This window comes from Sturnus vulgaris, chromosome 2, assembly GCF_052056855.1.
Source record: "Sturnus vulgaris isolate bStuVul1 chromosome 2, bStuVul1.hap1, whole genome shotgun sequence".
Classification (NCBI taxonomy): Eukaryota; Metazoa; Chordata; class Aves; order Passeriformes; family Sturnidae; genus Sturnus; species Sturnus vulgaris.
In genome coordinates this window covers 29349970-29375147 of record NC_142244.1, presented here as the reverse complement: position 1 = coordinate 29375147, position 25178 = coordinate 29349970, and the positions used below count along the sequence as shown (strand labels likewise).

Here is a 25178-nt window from a genome sequence, read left to right as displayed (position 1 = left end):
TGTAAATCTGCTACTTTTTGTAAAAATTATTATTATTATTTGGTTTTGCTTTACTCAAACCACTGGAATGCGGAACAACACCACCTACGTCAAAAAGGTAATAGTATTCTGCATACCTATTATACCAGCCTCAATGTCAAAGCTTCACAGTGTTTCAGCATCTCCTGTCCTCTAACCTTCATTTTGAGGGAGCCTAGCAACAGCCCAAAGCCATAAATTGGTGGGGAGGTTGCTGAAACTGCTGCCATCCCTATTATGGGGTTATGTGGCCCAGTCCTCCCTGACACTGTTTTACTTTTAATACCACTTTCTTCCAACAGGACTTCCAAGAGCAACAAAAGAACACTTAAACCTGCTTGTCATTCTCCAACTCAGTACTGTATTTCTGATCCAGCAGTAGCTGGAAGAAGATTCCTAAAATGGTGGGACATTTCATGCTCTGAAAGTCGACAGTCCTTGAGTGGCCTCAACCATCCTTCCCACAGATCATCACACAACGGGAGAACACTTAGGAAGTCTTTATTCCACCTCAAGCCACTTTCACAATACCCTATTATTTGCTAAAGCTCCGGGTCTTGCATGGAAACACTTCAAAACATAAAATAGTTACTGTAAGACAGAGTACCAATTGTACTCTTTGTGGACATGAAAACAAACCTTCAGAACCAGTCTGATCACAAGTGACAGACTTGCTTAATATAAAGCCCACAAGGCACGGCTAGTGAATTAATTTTTAGTTGGATGCCCTTCTGCTGCCCTGAAAGCAGAATGATGGTTCTGCACATCGCAGTGGTAGGCTTCAGTTGCTCCTCATCTGGGGTCCAGCTCACCACCAGCGGAAACCAGAAAGATGGTATGAAATACAAGCTGTCATGCTGGGATGTGGAGATTTTTAGTGCCTTGGACCTTGGCATAGTCATGGTAAAATGTACTCATGGTCCAGATCTAGTCTAGAATTTGCCATTTGAGTAATTCTGCTATGAAGAGCCCCACTACCCCTGATTAGTGCTGTGGAAGAAAGACTGCTGACACTCTTTGCAATCAGTCATTCTCACCATCATTCTGAAAACTGACATGAACAAAGAGACAGAATACCATGTTCTGAAGAGCCCTGCCTCGGAGCAACTTCTCCAGATAGATCACTGCCAGGTCTATTTCCTCTTCCTCCTGCCAAAACATAACAAATACCCGTACAATTATTAAGCATTTCTTTGGAGACTGGGATTTCTGTAGATTATCTAACTATTCAACAGTCTAACCTTTTCTTGGTTGTTTCTGAACACCATTCTTTTAATTTCTAGGGAAAGGAAGGTGAGTCAGAACATGTACTTCCATATTTTACAAGGGATGGGGAAGAAAGGTTGTATAATTAGATTCTGTTTGAGATTTTAGAGGATCTTTAGAGATGAGAACCTATTAATAAGGAGATGTCGATGTAGAAAATTACTGTATGACTTTTAAGTACTATTTGTAGCTTGACTGACTCTAAGTTTGCAAAATAAGCATCAGCTACATTAATTTAACATGACAAGACACTAAGAGGACAGAATATGTCCAAGAGAGCTGCTAACCATGAAAAAGGGTTTTAAATTAAAGGAACAGATACAATTTTTCTTTTGATATTTATTCCAGTGTTGATCTTTATCAGAGTAACTCAGTAAATTTAAGACTCAGAAAGTGATAGTTTGGAAGTAAAATTAACCATAGTCCATTGTGATTTGTCTCTTTGAGAACTTTACTGGCCTAGCATTGTGTGATTGATACCAACTTGGAAATATGACGGTGCATAGTGGGAAAGGGAACATGACCACAGAAGGTAAAAAAAAAAGGGCTTATTTTAAATAAAGGAATTAGATGAAGAATAGACGGCAGCATTTTTTCTAGGTGAGAGGTTTTCTAGTTTGGAGTTGACAGTATAAAAAGTCTATTGGGTGCCTGGGAAAGATAAAAAGAAATCTTAAAATTGGAAGCATTTTTTTTTTTTTAATAAAGAACCTTATGAGGTCTGCATTGACATGTGGTATTTCAGAAGTGCTGGAAAAACAGGGAAGAGTGTGGGATGAGAGAAGCTGTGTGGGCTTGAATCTTAGTTATCTGTTTTTTCTTAGGTGTCGAATTGAGTTTTCCAAATGCAAAGGGAAGCATTCCTGCCTTTCCACACCAGCACCCAGGAGGAGCAATGCAGAACTAGTGGGAGGACTTGTGATTTGGTATGTTCTTCTCTGGAAAGAAGGGATGAATTTCCAGTCCTAGAGAGCTAAACTCTACCACATCAACTGGCTACAGTGTGAAATCCCTTCAGGACAGTTTTGGAGATGGTGATGGAACACATACTGGTAAGCCAAACTGCTTGGTGTGATATTAACTGAGATTAGGTTTGAATTTTTATGACGAGCATTTTTCTGTATTTCTGTTTTTGAATGCCGCAAATGATGCCTTAGCAAGTTTAATCATCAGCTTGTCCATCTGCCTGCTACAGACCAGCAGGAAAGAATGAGATGAAAAGCTTATCATGCCCTGCAGAAAAAAAAGGAAAATTAAAGATATAGAAGAATCTAGGAGAGGACGCAAACTAGAGGAGGCTGGGAGAAAGTCATAAAGTAATGAAGGAATTCAGAGGTGTTCTGTGAGCTTGTTGTGATTATTAAGGCCATTAGAAATTACTGGGGGAGAGATGCCGAGGATGCTTGCAGCAGTGCCTCCATTCTCTCCACTTTCTTCTGGCATGGTTTCTTTCCAAGACCTTCAGTTCCAGAAGGAAGCACTTAGCAGTTGGTACTCGTATGGGTGTGTGGCAGGAAGAGAAGCACTAACAACAGGGAAGAGCCTTGTCTTCGCTGCTCCTCACAGCCCCTGGTAGGAGAAACCTTGCTTGGATTTGGAAAGGCAGGAGATGTTAGTGCTGCTTTTCAGTGGCTCAAGTGGCCTGATTTTTACAGATGGAGTTTCAGTGAGAGCTCCATCTTTTATGTGCTCATACATAAAAATTCTTGAAAATAAACCAAATGTTGACAAAATTAATGAAGATGGAATTCTATTGTATTGGATTTCTTAAAAAATCTCCGACTATAATCTGTAAACACACTTAAGAATGTCTACAAGTGGTAGAAGATTTTTTCTGATTTCTTTACATGTTACCTCAAAGTACTGAAAAATCTGCCAAACTGGTAAACCTAAACAGTGTAAACCCACCACTGCAATACATTATCTAATGCTTAGAAATTGGTAAAGCTGTGGAAAACTTTCCCCAAGGAAACAGGAAATTCTTGTTCCAGTCATCTTAAAACAGACTGCATAAAATATGGAATATCATACTGTACAAAGGAACACAGCAGCACATATTATTTAGTAAGACTTTCTTTCTTCACTTTCATGGTTGAATGACTCTTAAATTCACAAGTTTAAATTATAATTCTGTCTGATTCTTAGTACATCATGAAAATGATGTTAGTAAGAAGACAAAACAGTCCACTGGGGCAACCAGCTCTAAAGTATGTTACTTTAAGAAAGGAAAGGAAGTTGCAGCTCCCCTAAAAAGCAATTTTTTCCTACAGCATATCACAGCCCCCATGACACATCATTACTGCTGTTTCAATCTCCGCAGGAGAATCATTATCTGTGAACTGGTGCATGCTCATCAAACACTGCATCCTGCCTGATGACAAGAGCTTCACTCCAGAAAATTAATGAAGTTGCATGCTCAGTGCTATGCAGCCAATGTCTCTCTGACTTCAACAAGTCTAAACTTAATTGCCTCACTGGATTATGACAGTGTTGTCAGATCAGAAGGTTGGAAGCTACTGAATAATAATGATCATAATAATAATGATAATAATAATAATGAAGATGATGATGCCTTTTTCTTCTCCAGGAACAAGGGAATAACATGTCTACTAATTTATGTCTTATAAAATAAAGTTTACTTAAGGATTTGGGCAATAGATACTGTAAATTCTTTTCAAATCTTTGGCTGCTAGTATCCTTACAGAATAGAAACTAAGAGAGTCTTAAGAAATAATGATGGCTATTTTTAACATGGATGCACACAAAAAGAGATAAAGCTCTCTTTTTTCTTTCCCTGGACATTCCTTTAACAACTGTGTAGGAAACGATCAGGGATCAACAGGGGAAAAAGTGCTAAAACCAGCTCCCTTACAATTGATGGTTTTTCCAGGATTAAAGTGGGTGGCTTAGGAACAGGGCTTTCTATTTTTTCATGGACAGGGAGAGGCTTCTTTGGCTCCTTGACTTTATCGTTCTTCTCCAGCAGTGCCTGCAAAAGACATCCAATATAATAAGAACATGGGTAGATAGAACAACATAACAAGGCCAGTCTTCTAGATGCTGACTGTTGCTGACCACACTGACTACAGGGAGCTGAAAGCTTTGCAGGCTTGTGGCTTCTATTTCTTTTTGCACATCAACTGAAAAACTGAGTATGGTCAGTAAATGAGGATATTAGTTGGTCAGAAGACATTGATGGGAATGCCAAAATCATATGTAAGAAGGAAACAGGAGTTATTTTACTGTATTTACTAATAAGTAATCAGCACTTGTGAGTCACCTAAAATTAATCTAAAATGAGTATGAACTTCATCTCTAATTCTCAAATAAATAATTGTCTAAGAATGCTGTAACTCTTTGCCTTTAATGCTAGGTAATGCTTGTTACTGTGGTTTAGAAATGTTACACAGTTGGGAGATTTAATGAAGGGGCCACTTGAAAAGGGTACTGTCACTTTTCTGTGACAGTCAAATCTCTTTGTATGATAGGCTATTACTATACAAGATTGAACCAAATGACCCCTTTCAAGCAAAGTATGTTTTGGAACTCTTCTCTGATCATCTACAACTGTCCAGCAGCCCAGTGGCACCCACAGCAAGTGTACAGGTGGACTGGGGGCAAAAGAGAAACTGTCTTGTCGAAAAACTTCTTTCTACCAAGAAAATGTAAAAGTCCATTAAGTGTGGGTTTATCTTGCTTGCAGCTGATTGGTGGCAGATGCCACATTTTGTCACATACTAGAGTGGAAGTGCCACCACAGCTTCAGCTTTTTTCAAGACATTTTCAAACTGTTTAAAAAGCCCAAGTCCTGCCAATTTCCCACTGCTAGCCCCTTAGAACTACATATTCAGATAAGCATTTCCAACTGCATGACAATGCTTGCCTGCTGCAGGACATCACACTTTGGCTTGCAAAGAAAGGGAAGGGAATATATCCATTTAAAGCTTCTTCAAAACTATAAGCCTACTACTGTATGGGTTGGATCTTTAGATTTTATTATTGAAATATCATATTCCAGCAAGGGAAAGTGTGCCTTTTCCTTTTTCCACTCTCTCTGTTCTTTTTCTTTCTCTGTTCAAAAACAGTATTTCCAGGGAGGGAAATAAAAAAAAAAAAAACTTTAGAAAAAGGTTCAATGCTGAATTTAGCTCTCCAGTAACAGGAAACTGGTGGCATTTGCACAGAATTTTATTGTGAAATTAACGAAGTTTTGAAACTCCACTAGTCATTGTACAAATATCCTTCTCACATGTAGGATCTGATCTTTAAGGTTAGGATAATTAATTGCTCCAGGAAAGGAGAGAGGTTTCTAGGTGGAGGGGATAAAATTCTTTATTACTTAAAGCTTCTTAAACAGTCCATGTTAATTATGCAAGAATCAGAGCCTATAAACTGTTTTTCAGCCATGTGAAATGGTTATAGCTCAAAAATGTTGAGACATTTTCTGAACTATGTTTTGTATGTAAAGACCTTAGAGTTCTCTAGCATGAAGATTATAACAGTGCTGGCTATGATTTATAAGGAGATTTGCATGGCAGGGCAAAGGAAGCAGAAAGAAAAAGCTGCTGTAGTTGTGACTCCTTTGAAAACAATGGCTGCTATGTTTATTAGTACAATCTCACTTTCATAAGAATTTTTCTAATAAAACTGTGGCCTCCAAAAACGTTTCCTGCTAAACAGAATAACAAAATATAACTAGACTAACAACTTTTAAAGACAGAAAAATCTATTATTAATTTGGACAAGAGGGAATCCTTATTAATGCAGATCTGAGATAAATTGGAGATCTTGTACATGGCTTTATGTTTTCTTATCAGCACTATCTAGTGCCTGCTTGGCTATCTTTACTAAGTAAAAAAAATGCTTACCATTTACTTTCTCTAATCTCAGGCTTTAAATTATTTTAAGATTTTAATGTAAGAAAAGAAATAGAAAATATAGGGGTTTTACCTTAACTGGTTCGGTCTAACTTAACAAGTTCTCATTTTTGGAAACAGGGACACCAGGACTCAAGAATCACTACAAATGTACTTGATTTTAAAAGATAAAAGTGCTAAATTTCTGAGCAACATACACCAAATGATACTGCCTACATATCATACTTCTATTTTCCTGATACCGACTACATTCCTTTATTCAGGAGGTAGGTTTAGAGTCAAAGTAGGATCTAATTGGAATGGACAGTGAAAGAACATAAATCATCTCTTTTCCATCCTTCCAGTGAACAGCAAATGGCACTCATGATTTTCACTATACACCTTGGCTTCTCAGCCAGCTTCTGAGAGAAGCAAAACTCTTGAGAGGGTAATGACTTAAGAAGCAACTCTCCATTCAAAGAAATAATTAAATCCATTCTTTAGATTCCTCCCTTATTTTCTCTGCAATCCTCTCCATTCCACAAGATCCTAGGTATATTTGGTTTTCATGTACAGCACAAAGTATACAGTCATGGTTCTCTTCCTTTTTGCTCGCAAGTGATAATTGTGGGATTACAGAATCACAGAATCAGTGAGGTTGGAGAAGATCTCTGAGATCGTCAACTGAACACCACCAACCTATGACTGAACACCACCATGGCAACCAGACTGAGTCTGTCTTTTTTTTCCATGTTCAGTCTTTCTTTAAATACCTCCAGGGACCATGACTCCACCATCTCCCTGAGCAGCCCATTCCAATGTCTAATCTGTGAAGAAATTCCTCCTAATTCCAATCTAAACCTCCCCTGGTGCAGTTTAAGGCTGTGCCCTCTTGTTCTACAACTTGTCTACAACTGGCTACAGCCTCCTTTCAGGGAGGATCATTGAGGACAGGCTACCAACCTGCTTAGCAGTGCAGCATGGCTGCTGCATCTTGGCTGACCAAGACTGACATAAAAGTTCTCAGAGCCTGTCTGAACATGAGCCAACTAACATTCTGTGGAGAACTGTTCTTGAAGAATTAACTGCTTAAACAGCCTTTCCTATGCTTTGAAACTGGCAGAGATTTTCTGCAGAGACATTCTTCGCCCCTCTACTTCACCTCTTTCCAGCAACTGGATAAAGGAAATAAAGACATGGCGAGAATTGTACTTAATGCTTAGGTGAGAAGTTTCTGGTTCTGACCTCATCTTGATCCAACACTTTGAAACTACCTGATACTTCGTCCCTCGAGTCACCAGAGCATGGAGGGTCTGCCTAAAGTTATCTATTGTTCTGCACTGGGATGTCTTCTACCACCTCCTCCACTCCCTGGTGTATTTACTTACCTCGTTGCATTTATTCCCTGCAGTAGTTATCTGTATTGGTATATTATGTCCTTAATGCCTTGGATTTTCATATTAGGCTGTCTATGAAATGGTTCACTTGCATTCCTTAAAGCACTGTTATCTGTGCTGGCTAGGAACTATCTTTATCCTTTTACTGATCTGGCTTAAGATAAAGATTTTTGTTCTTACTGTAAATTTTGTGTCACTCTTGTTTCTGACATTTTCTTTTATTTTAGAGAGTTATTCAAAGACTACTGAGTGTACATACACTTCTGCAGAAGGTTTCAGGATGGTCCTAAAAAAAAGTCTGCTTCTAAAATCACTTCTTTTTGGCTTAGTTTCATGTCTGAAAAAGCAGCTCTCATTCTTAGGAGGACACAGATCCTTTTTGCAGTTACTTGGATTATTGCATATCCCTTCTAAAAAGCTTTAAGTTTAGGAATACCCTCAATATGGCAAACAAAAAGGAATGTAATGAGGAGAACTCATCCATCTTTCCTCATGTTTGGCCAGAGAAGCAAGCCTTGGAAACTTCCTTTATTAAAACTAACTACTTCTGAGGCCAATATCTAGCATTCCTCCTATACTTATCACTTGCTTCCAAATCATCCAGGAAAAAATTTTAAAAACTTGTTGTGCAGCTAGATCTCCATGTACTCTCTGAAATTTCTAGGATTCCACTTTATTTCTAGGATTATGGGAGAGTATTTATAGATTAAGTATGCTACAAGAGCACAAAAATAAAGCTTTAGAATAGAAAAAACTGATCTGGCTACTCAGCTATAGAAATAAGGAAAAGCAACACAGTTCCCTTGTAAGATGATCCCTAATTACCTGCTTTAAACTTCTTTTCTACTGTGTGTGATGGGAGTTTTGCTGGCACAATTGGGACTGCTTATTCCAAGTGGTAAGAGAGCTTCTCTCAGGGAGGATTCTCCTAAATTCTATTAATGCAAGTTATCTGCATGCTTTACTGGTCTGTTCTCGACAGCTCCAACAGCATTTTGAGGTGGACCTGTCAGCAAGACTCTGCTAAGCCAGAACATGCTATAGCCATCAAACTTAAGAAGCAAAAGCCTTTGATGGGAGAAATGACCAGGAACAGCACTACAAAGCTCAAGAGCTAATTAGGGCAGTCACTTCTTGATTCTCTGAAGAGAAAGTTTGTTTAAATCTAACAGTGGCTGAGGCAGTCTGGCTGTTTCACAGTGTCAGTACTTTCTGCTTGTCTGGACCAACGAGTCTGGTGTCTAATTCGGTACATCTAAAAGCAGGAGTTAAATTTTGCATAATGGATTTATTTTATAATTTTTGCCTGCAAAGGAAACGGTTTGTGATTTTAAAAGAATATACATTTGTCATTTTTGTGGTGCGGAAATGAGTATTACTTATTATGTTAGCCTCTCAGTTCCTATAAATCAAAGCAGACCAAGTGATCTACACCAATTTAAGAAAGAAAATGTGCAGAATTGTCTGCATTTGTTCTGCATTCCATCTTCCTTTGTCTATCAGGTTTTTTTAAAGAGGCATTATTTTAAGAGACATTATCGTGTGAGCAGCCAGCATTCAGCTGCTCACACTTCTCTGTGGCTACAGTTTGAACACTTCACCACAGTCTTTCAAAACATGAGGAATATTTTAAAAAAACAGAACACAATTGCTGTAACTGGAATTCAACTCCAAAAGCTTGAACTAAAATTCTGCTGACAACAAGAACCATGTTATGATGCAGATTACACAATTACTTCTTGAATTTGAAGCAAACCCACCCAAATTCAAACCCTTTCAATACTTCTGTGTCTTTAAAACTACGAATTTTGTCCTTACTCTTGAACGATTCCTATAGCACTCATGATTGTCTTTGAAAATTTTCTTTCTGGATAATAATGACATGCAATATTTCTTCTTTACAAGATCCAGTAAAATTTAAATTTGAGATAACACGATTGGTTTTTCAGAGCAAGATTTCAATTTAGAACTCAGCAATAGCAGGTTACTGTCTGCTTTGAAATTATTACATTACACTAAACCAAAAAGAGTTATACATACATACATACATACATACAAACATATATAAAATATATTAAATATATACATAAAATATATATAAATGTAAGTGAAAGTCGCCCAGCTTTACAAATTAGAGTCACTATTTTCTAAAGATACAGCAGCCAGCCAAGAATACTGCTGATTTCACATGAAGGTAACCCTCAACAGCATCACAAGAAGTGTACTTAAAAGTACATGTAATTTACAAATACTGTGATTGCAGATGCAAATGAGGCATTCTTTCCTTGGTGGTTAATTAAATATATGGACACCTCATCTGCATGAACAGTTGTGATAAATTAAGATATGCAAAATGCTATTAGCATGTTTGTAAATCAGATGCTGTTCTTAGGGAACATCCACCATAGTGACCTGAATTTAGGAGTGGGGTTATTTTAATCATGCTTTGCTGCAGATGTTTTTACAATATGTACTTAAAATGTACTTTTTAAATTATGTACAAAATTTTTAGAATATTAATCCAGATTCACTTTTTTAATTATTGGAAGCTTGACAGTGTAGCCAGTAGTGTATTATAATAGGGAGCAACAAGAATGAGAAAAGGGTGAGAATTTCAAACTGACATAATATGTTCCAATCCAAATACCTGATCTGTAGGAAGACAGATTTGTTTGTGCTTGTTTTCTATAGGACTGGAGCAGAAGTAGGAGTGAGAGTACTGATAGGCCGAGTATCAGAGCAGCACTGGTCAAACCTTAAACAGTCTGCATGTTTGATCCATTCTGTCCTAGAAGCTGTTTTACAGAATAAGAATTCAGCACTAGAAACTGGGAAGAAGCTTACACATCTTCTCAATTGCATTTATGAGCAGTTCAAATCTAAGAGGAATTGACATGCTTCTGGATGCAGCTTCATACCTGGTGAACTTGTGCCAGGACTGCTTCTAGTCTTCCTGACCTTCTAATATAGCCAGTCTTAGTGATAGTGCACTTAGGTTTTGGAGCTTTTATCTTGATCTGGGAAACAGAATGCTGGACAGATTTTTCCAGTTCACAAAATCCTAAGATTATAATATGAAGAAAGATTATAATACATACAAGGATTTTAATACAAACAGTGATTAAATAGTGGAGTGATGGGGGGAGAAATTTGAATTTTGTTAATACTAAGTAAGTATTTCCCACAACTAAGTCTTCCAAAATGCCTTACCTGCAGCAGTATTAAGATAGAAGTTTTTTACCACATAGTAGTCAGAATTGTTGTCTGGGAAAAAACCAATTCGAGACAAAGGAGCATATGTTTGTGATGAAAAGTCATTATACTCTTTAATGATATCTCGTCTCTCTAGCTTTCCCATCCAATTCTTCCTCTTAGCTATCAGTTTCCTGAGCACTGGAAGGAAATACAAATGTGAGATGGTTCACACAAATAGTTCTATAAAGGCTGTATCTTTGTAAATTCAAAAGAGCTTTTGCTAGATAAAATAAAAACATGACAGACCAAATGCTGGCCATGCACATTGATATTGTGGGTGCAACCTATTTCATTTTGAATAGATGGTAACCTTGTGAAAACAGAAATGGCTTGTCTGAAAACTATCTCGTACCCCTTTCTTCCTGTCTGTCAGACTTACTCAATGCACAGTCACACTGAATCTTTCTTATTTTCTCTTCTTTAGCCTTCTGATGATTTTGCCGGTGGTTGTACAAGCACATGGCATCCAGCTCATTCTGATTCTCCTCTCGCCTCTGCATCAGCTTCTTAAAGACTTCCATTTGAACCTTCTGCAACCTGCAAGGAAAAAAAAGGCCAGGCAGTATCAAATGTACTCTGCAGTGTTCTGTATTATGCTGCTACTGTCAAATCCTACACACCTTTACAAATAGCTGATATTGCATATCTCATATTCAGTCTTTCATTTTAAAAAGGGAGTTAAGCACTAGTAAAATGTATTGGGTGGCAGACCTGTAGATTAAATTTAAGAAAAACATCCCTTCCCAAAATCAGGGTATTTTCACAGAAATAGAAGGCTTGTTGTACCCTTCAGTCAATCTCCTAAACCTTCTTGCTGCTCCTCTATTCAGCTAGTAATTAAAAGAAATCAAAGAGTACAACTGGACTCCTACTTATCTATTTCCTCTTCTCTATAGGCCCACTCCTTCCTTTCCATAGCCTCCATCATCTTCAATCTCTTTGCAACATTTGATGGACTGTCCATAGGTGGCAGTGCTGCTTCCCAAGTGTGTTTTTCCCGGATGCGGTCAATAATCTCCATCTGGGCTTGTCCTGCTGGCAGCCCTCGACCTTTCAGGGACAAGAAGCATTAGCTCTTTAGGAGACTGGCAAATCCTACAAATAGCCACCACCAAACAGTATTACAGGGCAGGATGGACACAGGCCCATGTGTTAAACACAAGCAGAAATGTCAAAAGCCAGAAGGAAATACTTCTAAGGCCAGTGAGATTCTACAGTATGAGGCACAGTAGGACCTGCAGTTGCTACAGTTCAGTGCACATTAGAACTGGCATTTCATTCTTCTACTGCAGGCTGCAAAGGGAGAAAATCTTTTTTAGGAAGATACTTTCTGATAATGAGCACTTTCTTTGGCATGTGCAGTGTCCATCATCGTTACAGGTGTGACACTGGGAAATTAGGATCACAGGTATATTGCAGGGCAGCAGTCTTCATACTGTTTTTTTTAAACAATGTTCAACTCAGAGCAGCTGAAGAACAGTGGGTTAATGGAAAAACTGTTTCTAGTTCACGTTTATGAAACATGACCTTTTTATATTGAATTGTCTTCAAAACTCTTCATGATACACCCCAGAACAGCATCATTAAGTAGGGAAATATCATACTTATTTTAGAAACAGACAAAATAATTGTCCCAAATGCACACAAAAAAGGACCGCCAAAGCTGGCAATAAACTTGAAACTTGACATTGAAGAGAAAAGAACTTCCTGCTAAAGATGTGACATGTTATTATAATTTATCTTACTTTCACAACTCACCCAAAGTGAGTGTAGCAATTGTCAGAATTTCAGGGACTGAGCCACTGCGAACTATATATTCAGGGGAATAGGGATCTGTCTGTGCTTCACCATCCCTGTAATCTGTCTGGGTCCCCAGAGTTTGGAACATGAGGCCAAAGACCTGGCTGTCTCCTGCAGCTGACTGGACATGCGACTCTGTCCTAAAAACAGGAGCAAGATGGAAGAAGATTGGTCACATTCATTAAAAAATCCTCCAAGCAAGCAAACCAGAAACACGTCAGTCAAAGGTGGGAGTCTTGTATGTGTTTTGGTTTATCTTAACATTAGTCGCATTTATGTTAACTCCATTATCTTTAGCAAAAGCAGACTGAGGCTACACTGAATCTGAAATACCCTCCTTAAGTAAATAATCCAGAAATCTTCTCGTTTCAGTCCTCATGGTTATTACATACAAATCTTCCCTATGTATCCATTCTAAAGTATTGCCTTTAATGGACACAAAATCATTGAAGTAACATGAAGTAGGGCTGCTTCAATTTAGTTTATGTGTTTCTCTTTCCAACAAATCCAGAATAAAAATTTAATTCTGATATAAGCACATGCAATTTCTACTGACTCTACTAGGAACTGAATTATGTGACTTCAAAATTTGATACTGCTGAAAACCACATTAGACTACACCGTGGATGCTCTACATCTCTGAGCATCATTGCATCTGTCACTGAGATTGTAATAAAATATCAGAAGATTTTCCAACAATATTGCTCTACAAGTGAATCTTCTTTGCAATTTTGTCTCTTCCAGAATTCAGAGACACCTAGCTTTCTGTTTCAAGCCTCTGTTTCAATCTTAACACACTAAAGGCACGTCCTTTATTCACAAAGCACTACTTATATACTCAAGCAAATTCTGAAACAGTCCATCACCTGTTTCCTCTAGAATTTTCAATGATGAGAACAGCACCTTACCTCTTAACAAGCTTTTCCTGTTGGTTCATTATGAAAAATAGTGGTCACCAGCTAAATAGTTTCCAGATCTTTTTCTGGTGAGATGTTACCCATTACAACAATAATTTTCCACAACTTATGCCACTACTTACTCTGTCTTTGTATGAGCAACAGCTTCTGGAACACCTGCTGGAGGCAGTTTAAGAGGTCTGAAAAGAGAGAATGAAAGTAAGACAAGGATGAGCATAAAAGATCATTATAGATCGGAAAAACTGCAGTCCACTAAATTCAGTGGAATTAATATTTATTTTCCACAATTCTGGTTCTGTTAATTGCATATTTAAGAACTGTGCCTGAATATTAAAGAACTCTTTCTTACCTAAGGGGGAACAAAGAAAGTTTCACCAGTAGGACTAAGTGTTATTCTTAAGTCAAAGTAGAAAGTGGAGTTGCAAAAAAAAGACAATTATTAAAGTCAGTTTTGAGTGCGTTCCCAACATTTTGTGTATGTTTCACTAATTAGCTTAATTTTTTCATCTGTCACTTTTTTGAAAGAATTGTGTTTTTTTTAGTAACTGCTTGAAAGCCTGAAATTCAATCCTATAATCAGCTGATAAGGTGGTTTGGACTTATCTAATTTTATTGTTTCCTTTTTTGCAATACTTTATGAGGTATCTTGAAAGTGTTAAGGCCTCAACTACAGATTAATAATTCCTTCCTAGGCATTCTCACAGTTTGCATATTGCAGTTCTCTATTGATTTCCCTTAGCCTTCGGGAGACTTTGAAGTTTAATTTCATATTGCAGAAGATAACATCGTCTTTATTCCTTTAAAACTGTTGATAAAGGAGCAATAATAGACTTCAAGTTATTAAACTTAGCAATTTTTTTATATTTAAAGTGGACATAGTGGCCAACAGCTGCTGAGTAAAATAGTGAATGCAATTCAAAGCATATGTGACTAAGTCAAGAATGTTTATATGGTAGCTGTTGGTTCAGATCTTGAGTCCATTGCTGGCCTGCATTGTCTTTCTGAAAGGAGCAGAGCAGTCCTGCAGTAGGGGACATGATGAAAAGTTAATCAAGGCTTCCCTTTGCTCTCCTTCTGCTCCAGGCAGAAACTGCGAGTTAAAAGACTCCTTCTTAAGAAAACACCTTTCTAGGGGTCTGGAGAACCACACTGGCTTTGTAAATGTCTTCTTCTTTTGCACAGGATGATCTACAGCCCAAAGCTTTCTTATTAAATACAGAATGTCTGATATATTTGCTTATATGGTAATGCACAACTGAAAATTCTGTCATAGTGTGAATTTAAAAAGACCTTGTGTTTTAAGACCTGGTTACTATTAAAATTTTCCATTTTATCAAAAAACTGATCAAAGAACTGACAGAAAATACAGAAGAAATAATGCTCTGGCCTTTACTTAAGTATTCTTGAAAATGCACAGAAACAAGCTGAACCCTGTTTCAAATCAGTTCGTTCCTTACTGTGCAAAATATTTATAGAGATTTCTTCCATCAACTTCAGGATCTTCATACACAATCCGAGGTATGTGAAGAGAAGACTGACCTCTGAAAGCCAAAATACAGGGTATCATTTAGGAAGTACATTCAGAGAAGTTTCCTTTTTTCCTTATGTTTTTTTTTTCTCTTTCTTCCCTCTGGTTGCACTATCCAACATGCACACGACAAATTCCTCCCAAGCCTCACACTTATACAAGCAATTATATTTTGGTTTTTTTTCATATTTACCTACGTAGCAAACAGTTTTACACTTTATATATATATATTTCCCACTATGAATGGTCAAGAAATGGTCTTTGCTGCCTTTCTTACGAGCTTTTTATGAAAATGATTAAACACTTGTACATGCTTTACTTTGTAAAGGAAACTACTTTTATAGGAAGTGAGGGGAGCAAGCTCATTATCTTACGAGTGAAACACTTTCCAAATATGTGTAAAGATGCAGAATGAGCAAAAAAGACACTTTCTACCTTTGAAAAGCTGGTAAAGAGAGTTGAGCAAATGTTTAAAAATTTAGAATCGGCAATTTCAATTTGAGTTCTCCAGTAAAGGAGAAAAATTAGGACAATTGTAGGAATGTTTCAAAATCTAGGCTGGAGACACTGGAACAACCATATCTTTTGCAAGAACACTTCATTTTTTTCCTTCATTCTGAATTTAAATTAGGCAGACTTTAAATTTTTCACTATAACATATTGAAGAGGTTTTTTTAAGGCTTTGGAAGATCATGTGGAAAGCCTTATTAAAACAGTCAGTGATATAATGGGTAGAACTGAGAAATTTGAAAGCTATTCATCAAGATTGCTATTTGATTTCAAAACTGCTTTATACTCCAGTCTTACTCTTCTCAACCTGCACAGTTGTTAAAGACAAAACCCAGAAGTTCTTCCCAGAGAAGATGTGGATGCCCCATCCCTGGAAGTGTTTGAGACCAGGTTGGATGATGCTCTGAGTGAAAGGTATCTGTGCCCATGGCAAGGAGATTGGAACTACATGATCTTTAAGGTCTCGTCCATCCCAGATCGTTCTATGATTCTGTGATGATTTTATTTCTTTGAGCTATGTATATGGCAAGTTCTGAAGGACAGGCTTTCTTTAATTTTCATTTTTGGCAACTTGTACAAATTCTGACCTCAAGATGTATGTGCTTGTGGGTACTGGGATTGAGTGCTGACGCTTAATTTTAATTACAAAGGTATATTTACAGAGATACAATTAACAATACATAACATTGCTCAACAGTTGAGATCAAAACAGAGGATTACATGCTGAGATCAGTTGTCTTCCAAGCCCTCATCTAATTCCTGCAAAGCGTGCTGTGGAATCTGCAGAGGCGCAGTATGGCTACCTGCCACAGGAAAGCTTAGAGCGAGATGCTTCATTAACCTCCTATGACACGCAATTTACTGCCAAGGTAAGTTTAAAGTCATCTCTTCTCAAGGCTTTAAGTCACATCACATAAGGAATGAGAAGGGAATATTTTGAGATGCAATGTCGTAACCTTGCTCAGCACTAATCAACCTATTATTGTGAAGTTGTGTTTGTAATTCAAACGATTTAATTGAGCTGATGGCGAGTTCCACTCGCTGACTCTATCAGACTGTTGCTCAATCCAGATGGATTTGTGTTTCATTCAGCACAGGTGGGCACTTATTCTTATGATCTAACTTTATTAGCATAAACCGTTCATCCTGTTATGGCACAGTTATAGGCACAATGGGAACCCAGGGAAATAGCCCTTTTTATTCCACAGATCCTGCCTCTTGCATGCCTTGACTTATATTTGCTGACTTTGCTGAAATAAATGAGCATTTATTCCCAGTAACCTTGCAGAGGCAATGCAACTGCTAAGATGACAGCTGGGAAATATTCTGTCTTCTGTATCCACAGCACCGTCAATCAGTGCAGGTTGAAACATTTTTTGTTAATTGCAAGACATTTTGCAAATACATGTTGTTGAAATGTAAATCAATTTTAAAGCAGTGCAGGTGTCAAATTGTTAGAAAACAGGCAAAATATAAGAAGCCACTGGTGTTCATGTGTTCATGTGCTGGGGACAGTTTGAAACACTGAAAATAGTATTAAGAAAAAATACTCCCATTTTTTTATTATTTTGTAAATGAGAAGAATATGCCTTTAAAACTGAACAAAACCAGAAATCCACTCTATCACTCTTGAGCATCTTTGATGATTGTCTGGCATGTGGTAGAATTCAGTTACCAGCAACCCCAGAGAAAGCACCATCTGAAAAGCTCATGGTCTAAAGTTATTTGCTTAAAGCAGAAAGAAGCTTTGAAAACAAAAACCTAGGCTGACACCTGTAGTCTTGAATACAAGAGAACTTAAAAATACCTGTGGTGTGGCAAAACACATAAACTTTTTTTTTAATATCTGTTGAATCAGAACCCAAATTGTGATGCCAGGAGAAAGCTCAACTAAGAAACTCCTTCACTAAAAATGTGGTGCCCCAATTCAGGCCCCAAGGACTGCCCAAGGAGCGGCAAAAGCAACCTAACCAGCTGCAACTGCACAGGACTAAAATCAAAGAGCTCCCACTGAAGTAACACACATGAATCACTGAAGTCTTCATAACTCATCTGATCTGTAAGAGATTTAAATAATTCTCCTCTTTCTCATGGCAACCACTGCAAAGCAGAAGGAAATGTGAAACATCCACCCTGTAAGAAACAGATGGGTAACCATACTCCACAACAGCTGCAATCTCTTAATTTCATGGAAAATATAAGTAGGAGCAAATTGCAGTCATCTCCACTTCTGCGTGCATGGCTTTTTGTTGGTTTTGCTTGTATATTCATTTTAAATTGTCCAACCATAGAACACTTACACAGCAAGCTGCTGAAGAGCCTCCAGGCGCTGCTGAGTCCTCCATCTTCGACCAATATACGCAGGCACTGGATTTTTGCCCTTGAAGCACAAACTGCAGGCTGGGAAATGGATCAGTCCAGTAGCCATGCTTCAGAATATCGGTGCCTTCACCTAGCATTCATGTGGACACAAAGAAGAGAGGCTGTAATTTAGCCACTTCAAACAGCATTAAAGAGATCAGAATTCCAGCCTGCTGTGATTTACAGGACCGCACATTTGGGATGAGGAAAGAAGGTGGCATACGTACACTAATGATGTCAGCAAGTTAGATGGTTCTTCTCAATATGTGGAGCATACCAGACTAGCAGCAGATGCACAGATTTGTCGTCTGGCTGTTTTCCAGTGCTAAACTTATACAGAAAACTGAAAGGTCTAACGGTTTGTTACATAAAGAAATTAGTGTGCCATAACTGTGAATGTGCAGCAATGTGAACTTCCAGCCGTTCACCCCATGTAACTCCCTCCTGTTTCTAGTGCTCTAGAAATTAAGTAACATATTCCACTTGTAGGGTAAAATTACATTATTTTATACTGGAATGATTTTAGCATTTATGAAAAATAACTCAATGCAAGCTAGCATACAAAAATGATCACATTAAACATCTGCACCCTTCCTTTTAAGGAATAAGTTCCCTGGGTAGATATGCCTTAAATTGCTAAAATTACTGTTGTCAATAAATCTTTGCAATCATAAGTGATTGTAGGTCTACTGGTTGGAGCTTCTTTAAAGACTGAAATCAGAACTGAGTTGTGAATTGCCCCTTCGATTTCAGCAGGTACTAACTCAAATGCATACAGGAGGCATTTCAAGTATTCACCAAAATGGAAGATGGCATCAGTTGATGAAGCTCTAGGCACCCTACCATGAGTAGCTGCTTGCTGTGCAAAAAATTGCATTTTTGTTCCATTTATCTTCAAAAGGAGTTCAACTTTTGAGAGTTTGGAATACCCTATGAACTAATAGTATCACAACCTCTGTCCATCCCAATTTGTGAAACTACAGATTAAGAATTCAAGGATGTAGGGTTTTGAATTGCACATAATGCACTTGCTAATTGATTCTAAAACATGTTTTATGCAAGAGTCAGCCACCACACCCATCTGCACCATTACACCTGTGACATGACAACTTTAGTGATAGGATGCCTGTTTCCTTCATCCGGCCTGAATTGTTACCACGGCGATATTGTTGCAAGGGTCTCACTGGTGACAATGTTCCCAGCTCTATGTGCATGTCCCTCTATGGAGAGGCAGACATATACTTTCTTGTTTTCATGTAGATATAAGAAATACTATGAGATAATGGAGTAAGAGATATCCAGCACCATTCTTAAAAAGAAAAATGCTCCTCGACTCCATTGTTGGAAAGCTGCTTAGGGCTTTTCTTCTTGCTGTCCAGCAATGCAGTCTGAGTTTGGAATATCTACCTTGCAGCCTCAGTCACAGGCATAGCTTCAGGAGGACTCTGTTTAAAATTCAATTCATTGTGCAGTCGCACCAAGTCTGTTTTCCTCTGGCACTCTACCTGTATGCATCCCGTGCAGCTATCAATTCCTGCTGTCTGAAGGTGTGACTGCAACCCCCAGAGACATGCCCTAGCCGGTTTTAAACTACCTAAGGGGAATGCTGACAGCAGGGGAGCAAATGCAGTAGGAAGGTAATAACTAGGTAAGGATTAGGTAAGAAGTTAAACTCTGCTAATTCTGTATGAAGAATCAGCATGGATTGGCAGTCTTTATTGGCTGCTTAGATGTCACTAGATATTTCATTTTAGTCTAACTAGGCTACATTGAACTGTAGTTTAAGTATATCCCAAGGTAAGTCAGGTACTGAGTGAAATATCAGCTCTGCTTGAACAGCAGCCCAGCAGCTGCCCACTTACTTTATTACATCTAAATAACATATACAAGCTATAGTTAACACCATTTTAAGCTAGTCTATTAAAAACACTGACACACAGCTTAGGAAATTACTCAGAACATGAAGCTGGGTATTTCTAGGGTGCAGTTACAGTCACCATAGGCCAGCAACCATGGCTACTCCCTGTATCGTCTTGTTTTACATAAAACTTCTTTCTCTGCTTTGTATTTTGCTGCTTTAAGGACTGAGACAGTTTCTACCCCATGTGTATGCAGAAAAAAACAAGGTGAACATGTGAGCTGTCTTTGGCCAACACCTACCACTCTATCATCAAGCTGAGCATGGCCATATAACCTTGGAGGGTCCTTTTCACTTCACAGTGTGTACAGAAGGTCTGAAAGACAAGTGAACAAATGGAAATAGTTACATATTTGAGGAATCAGCACGAATCATCAGGCTCCACTTCCCTCTTTAAAAGTCTGTCTGTAAGAGAGTATAAAATAAACTATGAAGAAAGAACTGAAATGTATGTCTCTGTATCAAACAGATGTCACTATCATGCAAATGAGTCTCAAAGCTGAAATCCTACTTTCTGCAGAAGATACAGGTGAGAAATCTAGTAGAAAAATCTGCTTTCTTGGGAGGTACCATCAACTTAAACAGAAAACGTGATGACATGAAACATTAAAAGGAAAGCATGGCGCAATAGTAATCAGTGGAAATACCATACTGTAAATGATGCTTTCCTCTGGGAAGAGTTGGTTTTGCTTCAGCAAATGTGTCATGGTCCCAGCTTGGTTGGAGCCGCCAGCCCTATCGCTAGCATGCTGCTCGGGCGGCACCCACCCCGTGCCGAGCTCGGCGACAGCCCCGGGGCCTTAACGTAGGGGAGGCCTTGAGGCAGGGGGGAAGCCCTGAGGCGGGGGGGGGGCCCTGAGGCAGGGGAGCCTCACGCCCCGCCCACCGAACTCCCGGCCCCACGCCCGCCGAAGGGTTCGGCCTTGGCCGTACCGGTGCCGCCGCCCGGAGCTGTAGCGGGGCGGGGCCGCGAGCAGTGCGCTACCGTCGCCGAGGGGCCCGGTACCGAAGGAGAATCCGAAGGTCCGGCCGGGAGCCTGTCCCACTGAGTGGGTCTGCCGCGGCCGCCGTTCCCATGGCCACAGCGGGCGAGGGGGCGGGGCCGGCAATGTCCTGCCCCTGCGGCCAGGCGTTGCTGAGGGCCGGACCCTGCCCTGCCGGACCCTGCCCTGCCCAACCCTGTGGGCGGCTGATCGTGACTCTTCCCGGGGGCAGCCTCTCCCCTCGGGGTTTTCCCCATCTGCTTCCGGCGTACTGTTGCTGGTGCTCCTGCTCCTTCCTGCACCCCGCAACCGCCTTCGGCCCTAAGGCTTCGCCCTGCTGTCTCCATCTTGTGCCGCCTTCGGGAGAGCGGCGCTGGCGCAGGAATGTGGCTGGTCTTTGGAGAGGACAGGGCTCGACAGAGGCCGGGAAAGGAAGAACATGCGTATTTTTGCTTTTCAGCAGCTGCTGCTGGAGTTGTTTCATGTGATGTTTGCTCCCCGGAACCCTCGCTTAGTGCTTAGGAAATCTGGTTTAGCAGTTACAGTTAGGGACAGGATTCAAGTTTGGATATTATTGTTCTTGGCTTTGTTTGTCACTTAGGACTACTGCAGCTATAAAGTGGTGAAAGCGAGTCCAGAGAACGGCAGGAGCTGATGAAGGGTCTGGAGCCCAGGTCCTACAGGCTGAGGGAGTTGAGGTCGTTTTGCCCGGGGAAAAGGAGGCTCGGTGATCTTATCTCTGTAGAATTCCCTGAGGGGAAGGCGTAGCCAGGTGGAGGTTGGCTTGTTCTCCCAGGAAACCAGTGACAAGAGAAGAGGACACAGTCTTAAGATGTGCCAGAGGAGGTTTAGAGTGGACATTAGGAGGAATTGGACATTGGGATGGACTTCCCAGGGAGATGGTGGTGTCACCATCGATGGAGGTGTTTCAGGAAAGACTGGATGTGGCACACAGTGCCACAGTCTATTTGACATGGTGGTGTTTGGTCATATGTTGAACTCAGTTGATGCCTTGGGTTTTAGCTTTTATATTTTTCAGACTCCCTGCTGCTTGGTATGTAACTCTGAAATTTCATATTAGGTATTAGTAAGTTCTCTTCACAGGGTAGTTAGTTATTATTCTTTGTTGGCTCCACCCTCTGATATTTTTCCACATTAAGGTTTCTAGAGATTACTAAATACAGGTGGCTGGGACTTCTTTTTTTCTTATGTGGAATGGATCCAGTTGGAATCCAAGTTGAGAAGGAACAATGGAATAACTAAATAGGTTATTGAGAGTGCTACAAGATGTCAGGGCATAGCCTAACAGATAACTCTCTGGAGTCATGTATGACCAGAAAGGTCCAGTCCCACTATTAACTTTAACTGCATTAAATTGGACAAAATGTGAGATGTTGCCACGTTTTTCTTTGTTCACCATAAGCTGCCTGGCCCTACTGCCTCTAATCTGTCAAGTGTTGGCACCTGAAAGACTATGTAAGGAACCAACTCTGGAGACTGATGTGGCTGAAAATTAACTTGTCAAAAAATAAAAGAAGTTTTCAGGTCACCGCATAGCTGCCTGAAGACCATTAGTCACTCACAGGAGTTGACAGGTATATGTGGCTGAGTGAAAAAGCTCAAGGTTCAGGTTCATGGAACTTGCTTTGATTAGAGTGTGAGTATGGGTAAAATATTGGCTAACTTTTAACTATATTCTAAGAAATCTCTGTGAAATTCAGGTATAAACAGTGGACAGCCTTACAAGTGTTAAAAGTTCTGTTGATTATTACTATATTGAGTGTTCTTTGCCTGAAATCTCTATGTTCTTGTGGACCTGAAGCTGTGTGGGACCTGGCTAGGGCCCCTAGCACACTGTTGTGTGCTGTGGAATGCACTGCAAGGGAAAAGTGGTGAGGTTTGGTCTGAATGGATCTTGTTTATTTATTTGTTTGTTTTTAATATAAACCACACATTTCCAAAGAAAAAGATCCCAAAATAGACAATGCTCTGAGGAAATATTTGATCCCAGGCATTAAACTTTGGCAATCTTGTCTATGATCAGTACTTTGGAAAAGGGACTCAAAGGTTATCTGGTAGGTTGATCTGTGTATGTCAAGGACATTCCCTGTTGCTCTAGTGAAAGTGAGGTGCAGTCAACTAAACTTTAAATTTCCTACAAAAAAACCTTGACTGATGAGCTTTCTGCTTAGATCTGTGGGCCATAGGGTTGGGTTTTGGGTTTCGGTAGTTTTTTTCATATATAACTTTCTCAGAACATGTTGGTGAGCTGGGGTGTTGTCTATCTGGATATTTTTTTTATAGACACTTAGCTGTAGGACACACTAAGTGCTCAGATGTATAAACTGTCCACACCCTTGAGAGTTATTGCACAATGTCTGAGTGGATTAACTTTACACGTGGCAAAATGGCAGAAAAGTGCACTAGTTTAGCTGCCTGTGACAAAGGCTGAGCCAAATTAATTTTACCTCACATTAACCTTGAGATAAGATGGTTTAATTTGCTGCAAGATGCTACCCTGTTGATGGACTTGTTATGCTGTGATAACTTGCTGATGTGTTTGAACTGTAAAATCAGACAGGCAGAAGTAGAAAATTTAGCAGGATAGTGTGGAGGCCCATGGGTCTGCCAGGGCTCCACCCACAGCCTTGCCCTGCAGGGATGTCCCTTGAATGGGCTGTGATTAGCTTATCTCAACCCTCCTGGAAGGATGCTCCTTAGGTTGGCACATGTTTTCTTGTCATGGTGAGCTATCCCGAAAGGCTTCAGTGATCCCACCATGCCCTAGTACCCATGTTAATCCTTTGTAACCCATTGGTCTTTCCCCCTTGGTACACCCTTGCTTTCCCCCATAAAAACCCCAGTTTTCCCCCCCGTTCTTCAGGGAAGCTGTTGACCCTGGCCCCCTTCACAGACCTGCTAGATAATAAAGGAATCTCTGTGGAGTTGCCATACGACGCTTCTGTCGGCCTGGGATAGCCTCATAAGCAGAGCTGAAATCACTGAGAGCTGATCCTTGTGGCCACAGGCCACAGCTTGCTGAGGTTTATCTGGTGGCTAGGAGACCTGCCAGAAGACCCCCTTAGAAGGCAGTCCCTTGCGGGACCTCTCTCTGGGAACATTGGCAGCTTCCCGGGTCAGAGCATCAGCTCTCCAGGACCCTCCTAGCAGCCTACAGGATAGGATTAGGCACTAGTTGGGAGCAGAGCATTAGCTGAACAAAGACAAGATGGATTGGACATGAATGTGTGGTTTAAGAGGAGAAACTTGGCTGGCTGAGCAAAGAAAAAATAGGAGAGTAGGCTGGTAGAGAACCAGTGTGACATGGGGAGAAGGGAGAGACAGGGTGAGCAGCCAGTAGAGCAGAACTGAAGAGGTTTGGACAAGAAAAATGGGAGACCTAGATGAAGAGATGAAAAAGTGAGGAAAGGCAGGATTACGGAGGATAAAGCAAAGAAGTTGAGCTAAACAGATGATGAGGTTCTAGTCTGTTTTCCTTCTGTCTTCCAGTCTGTTTTCCTTCTATCTTCCAAAACCCGGGAGGGAAGTAGGTTTCTTGAATGTGACTTTTATCCTGTAATCCATGATGATGTGTGAAACCCCTGGCAAGATGGCTTAAAGTTTCATTCTGTAGATGGTCATCTTCTGCTCTTAGCAGGGGTCAAATGACAGCACTGTCATGGTGCTGGATGCCTGTGATACTTCGTGGCGACTTTTTCTAGTTGTTTTTTTTAAAAAAATCGAAGCTACAGGCAACAAAGTTATAGTGTTAAAAGCACAGTTCAGGCTTTGATATTCGGAAGTTCCAAAAGTAATCTATTTAAAATAGGTAACCGTTAGTATGCCATTTCCCATTTTTTGCCACAGGATGTCGCAATTCCTCCAGGTATGGTCCTGCCCATCACAGGCTCTAACCTGCGTCCCACCAGTTCAGCTCTTGTATCCAAATGTGAACTGATATAAAATAGATTCGGACCCATCCAAGGTAATCCCTTGGATTCCTATTTGTTCCCTATCCGTTCCACACAATTTACTCTCTGTGTACTATAAACATATTTTCCAGGTGTATGGTTCAAAAGGAAAGCAGTAGCACAAGGCTGCAGTCAATGTCATTGCTAAGTTTTTAATCCAGAAGAAGAGAGCCTTCCTTCCAGCCAGCAGAAAGGAGGAGGAAGATGTGGTCACTATACCCATCAGAATCCAGAGCTAAGTCTCAAAAAGATGTGAGGAGACAGATGCTGTGAAATCTACTGCTTTGTGGATTGAGACCTTGTCTCCGTGTTGACCTTTGGCTGTAGTAAGGCATGGTAACCACTGCTGAATATCTCACTGGTAACTTGTGACATCTTTTGTAAAAACGGCCTTGGAG

At 39.9% G+C, this 25178-nt stretch overlaps 1 protein-coding gene and 1 long non-coding RNA gene across 12 annotated transcripts in view; one reads left to right on the top strand and one right to left on the bottom strand.

Moving 5' to 3' along the window:
* The window catches only part of CFAP91 (cilia and flagella associated protein 91), a 28168-nt gene extending 10179 nt beyond the window's left edge, over nucleotides 1–17989 (bottom strand). For 8 of the 11 annotated variants that reach the window (XR_015801224.1, XR_015801223.1, XR_015801226.1 and 5 more), the window contains exons 1-10: nucleotides 17848–17989; nucleotides 14967–15050; nucleotides 13632–13688; nucleotides 12551–12732; nucleotides 11665–11842; nucleotides 11172–11329; nucleotides 10748–10930; nucleotides 10456–10598; nucleotides 4157–4273; nucleotides 1096–1167 (exon numbers count right to left, since the gene is read on the bottom strand). Coding sequence is in view for 7 of the 11 variants with exons in the window: in XM_014888903.2 (XP_014744389.2) it covers nucleotides 1096–1167; nucleotides 4157–4273; nucleotides 10456–10598; nucleotides 10748–10930; nucleotides 11172–11329; nucleotides 11665–11842; nucleotides 12551–12732; nucleotides 13632–13688; nucleotides 14967–15050; nucleotides 17848–17975 (1302 nt within the window). In the remaining 4 variants the exon portion in view is untranslated. The remainder of the gene's footprint in view (nucleotides 1–1095; nucleotides 1168–4156; nucleotides 4274–10455; nucleotides 10599–10747; nucleotides 10931–11171; nucleotides 11330–11664; nucleotides 11843–12550; nucleotides 12733–13631; nucleotides 13689–14966; nucleotides 15051–17847) is intronic. The other 3 variants (XM_088159013.1, XM_014888904.2, XM_088159012.1) reach the window with 2 other exon arrangements.
* LOC148224692 (uncharacterized) lies at nucleotides 318–20273 on the top strand. The gene is made up of 5 exons (XR_015801228.1): nucleotides 318–1311; nucleotides 2109–2336; nucleotides 11217–12819; nucleotides 16245–16416; nucleotides 17406–20273. It is a non-coding gene; the product is annotated as an uncharacterized LOC148224692 (long non-coding RNA).
* Nucleotides 20274–25178: the final 4905 nt, after the last annotated feature.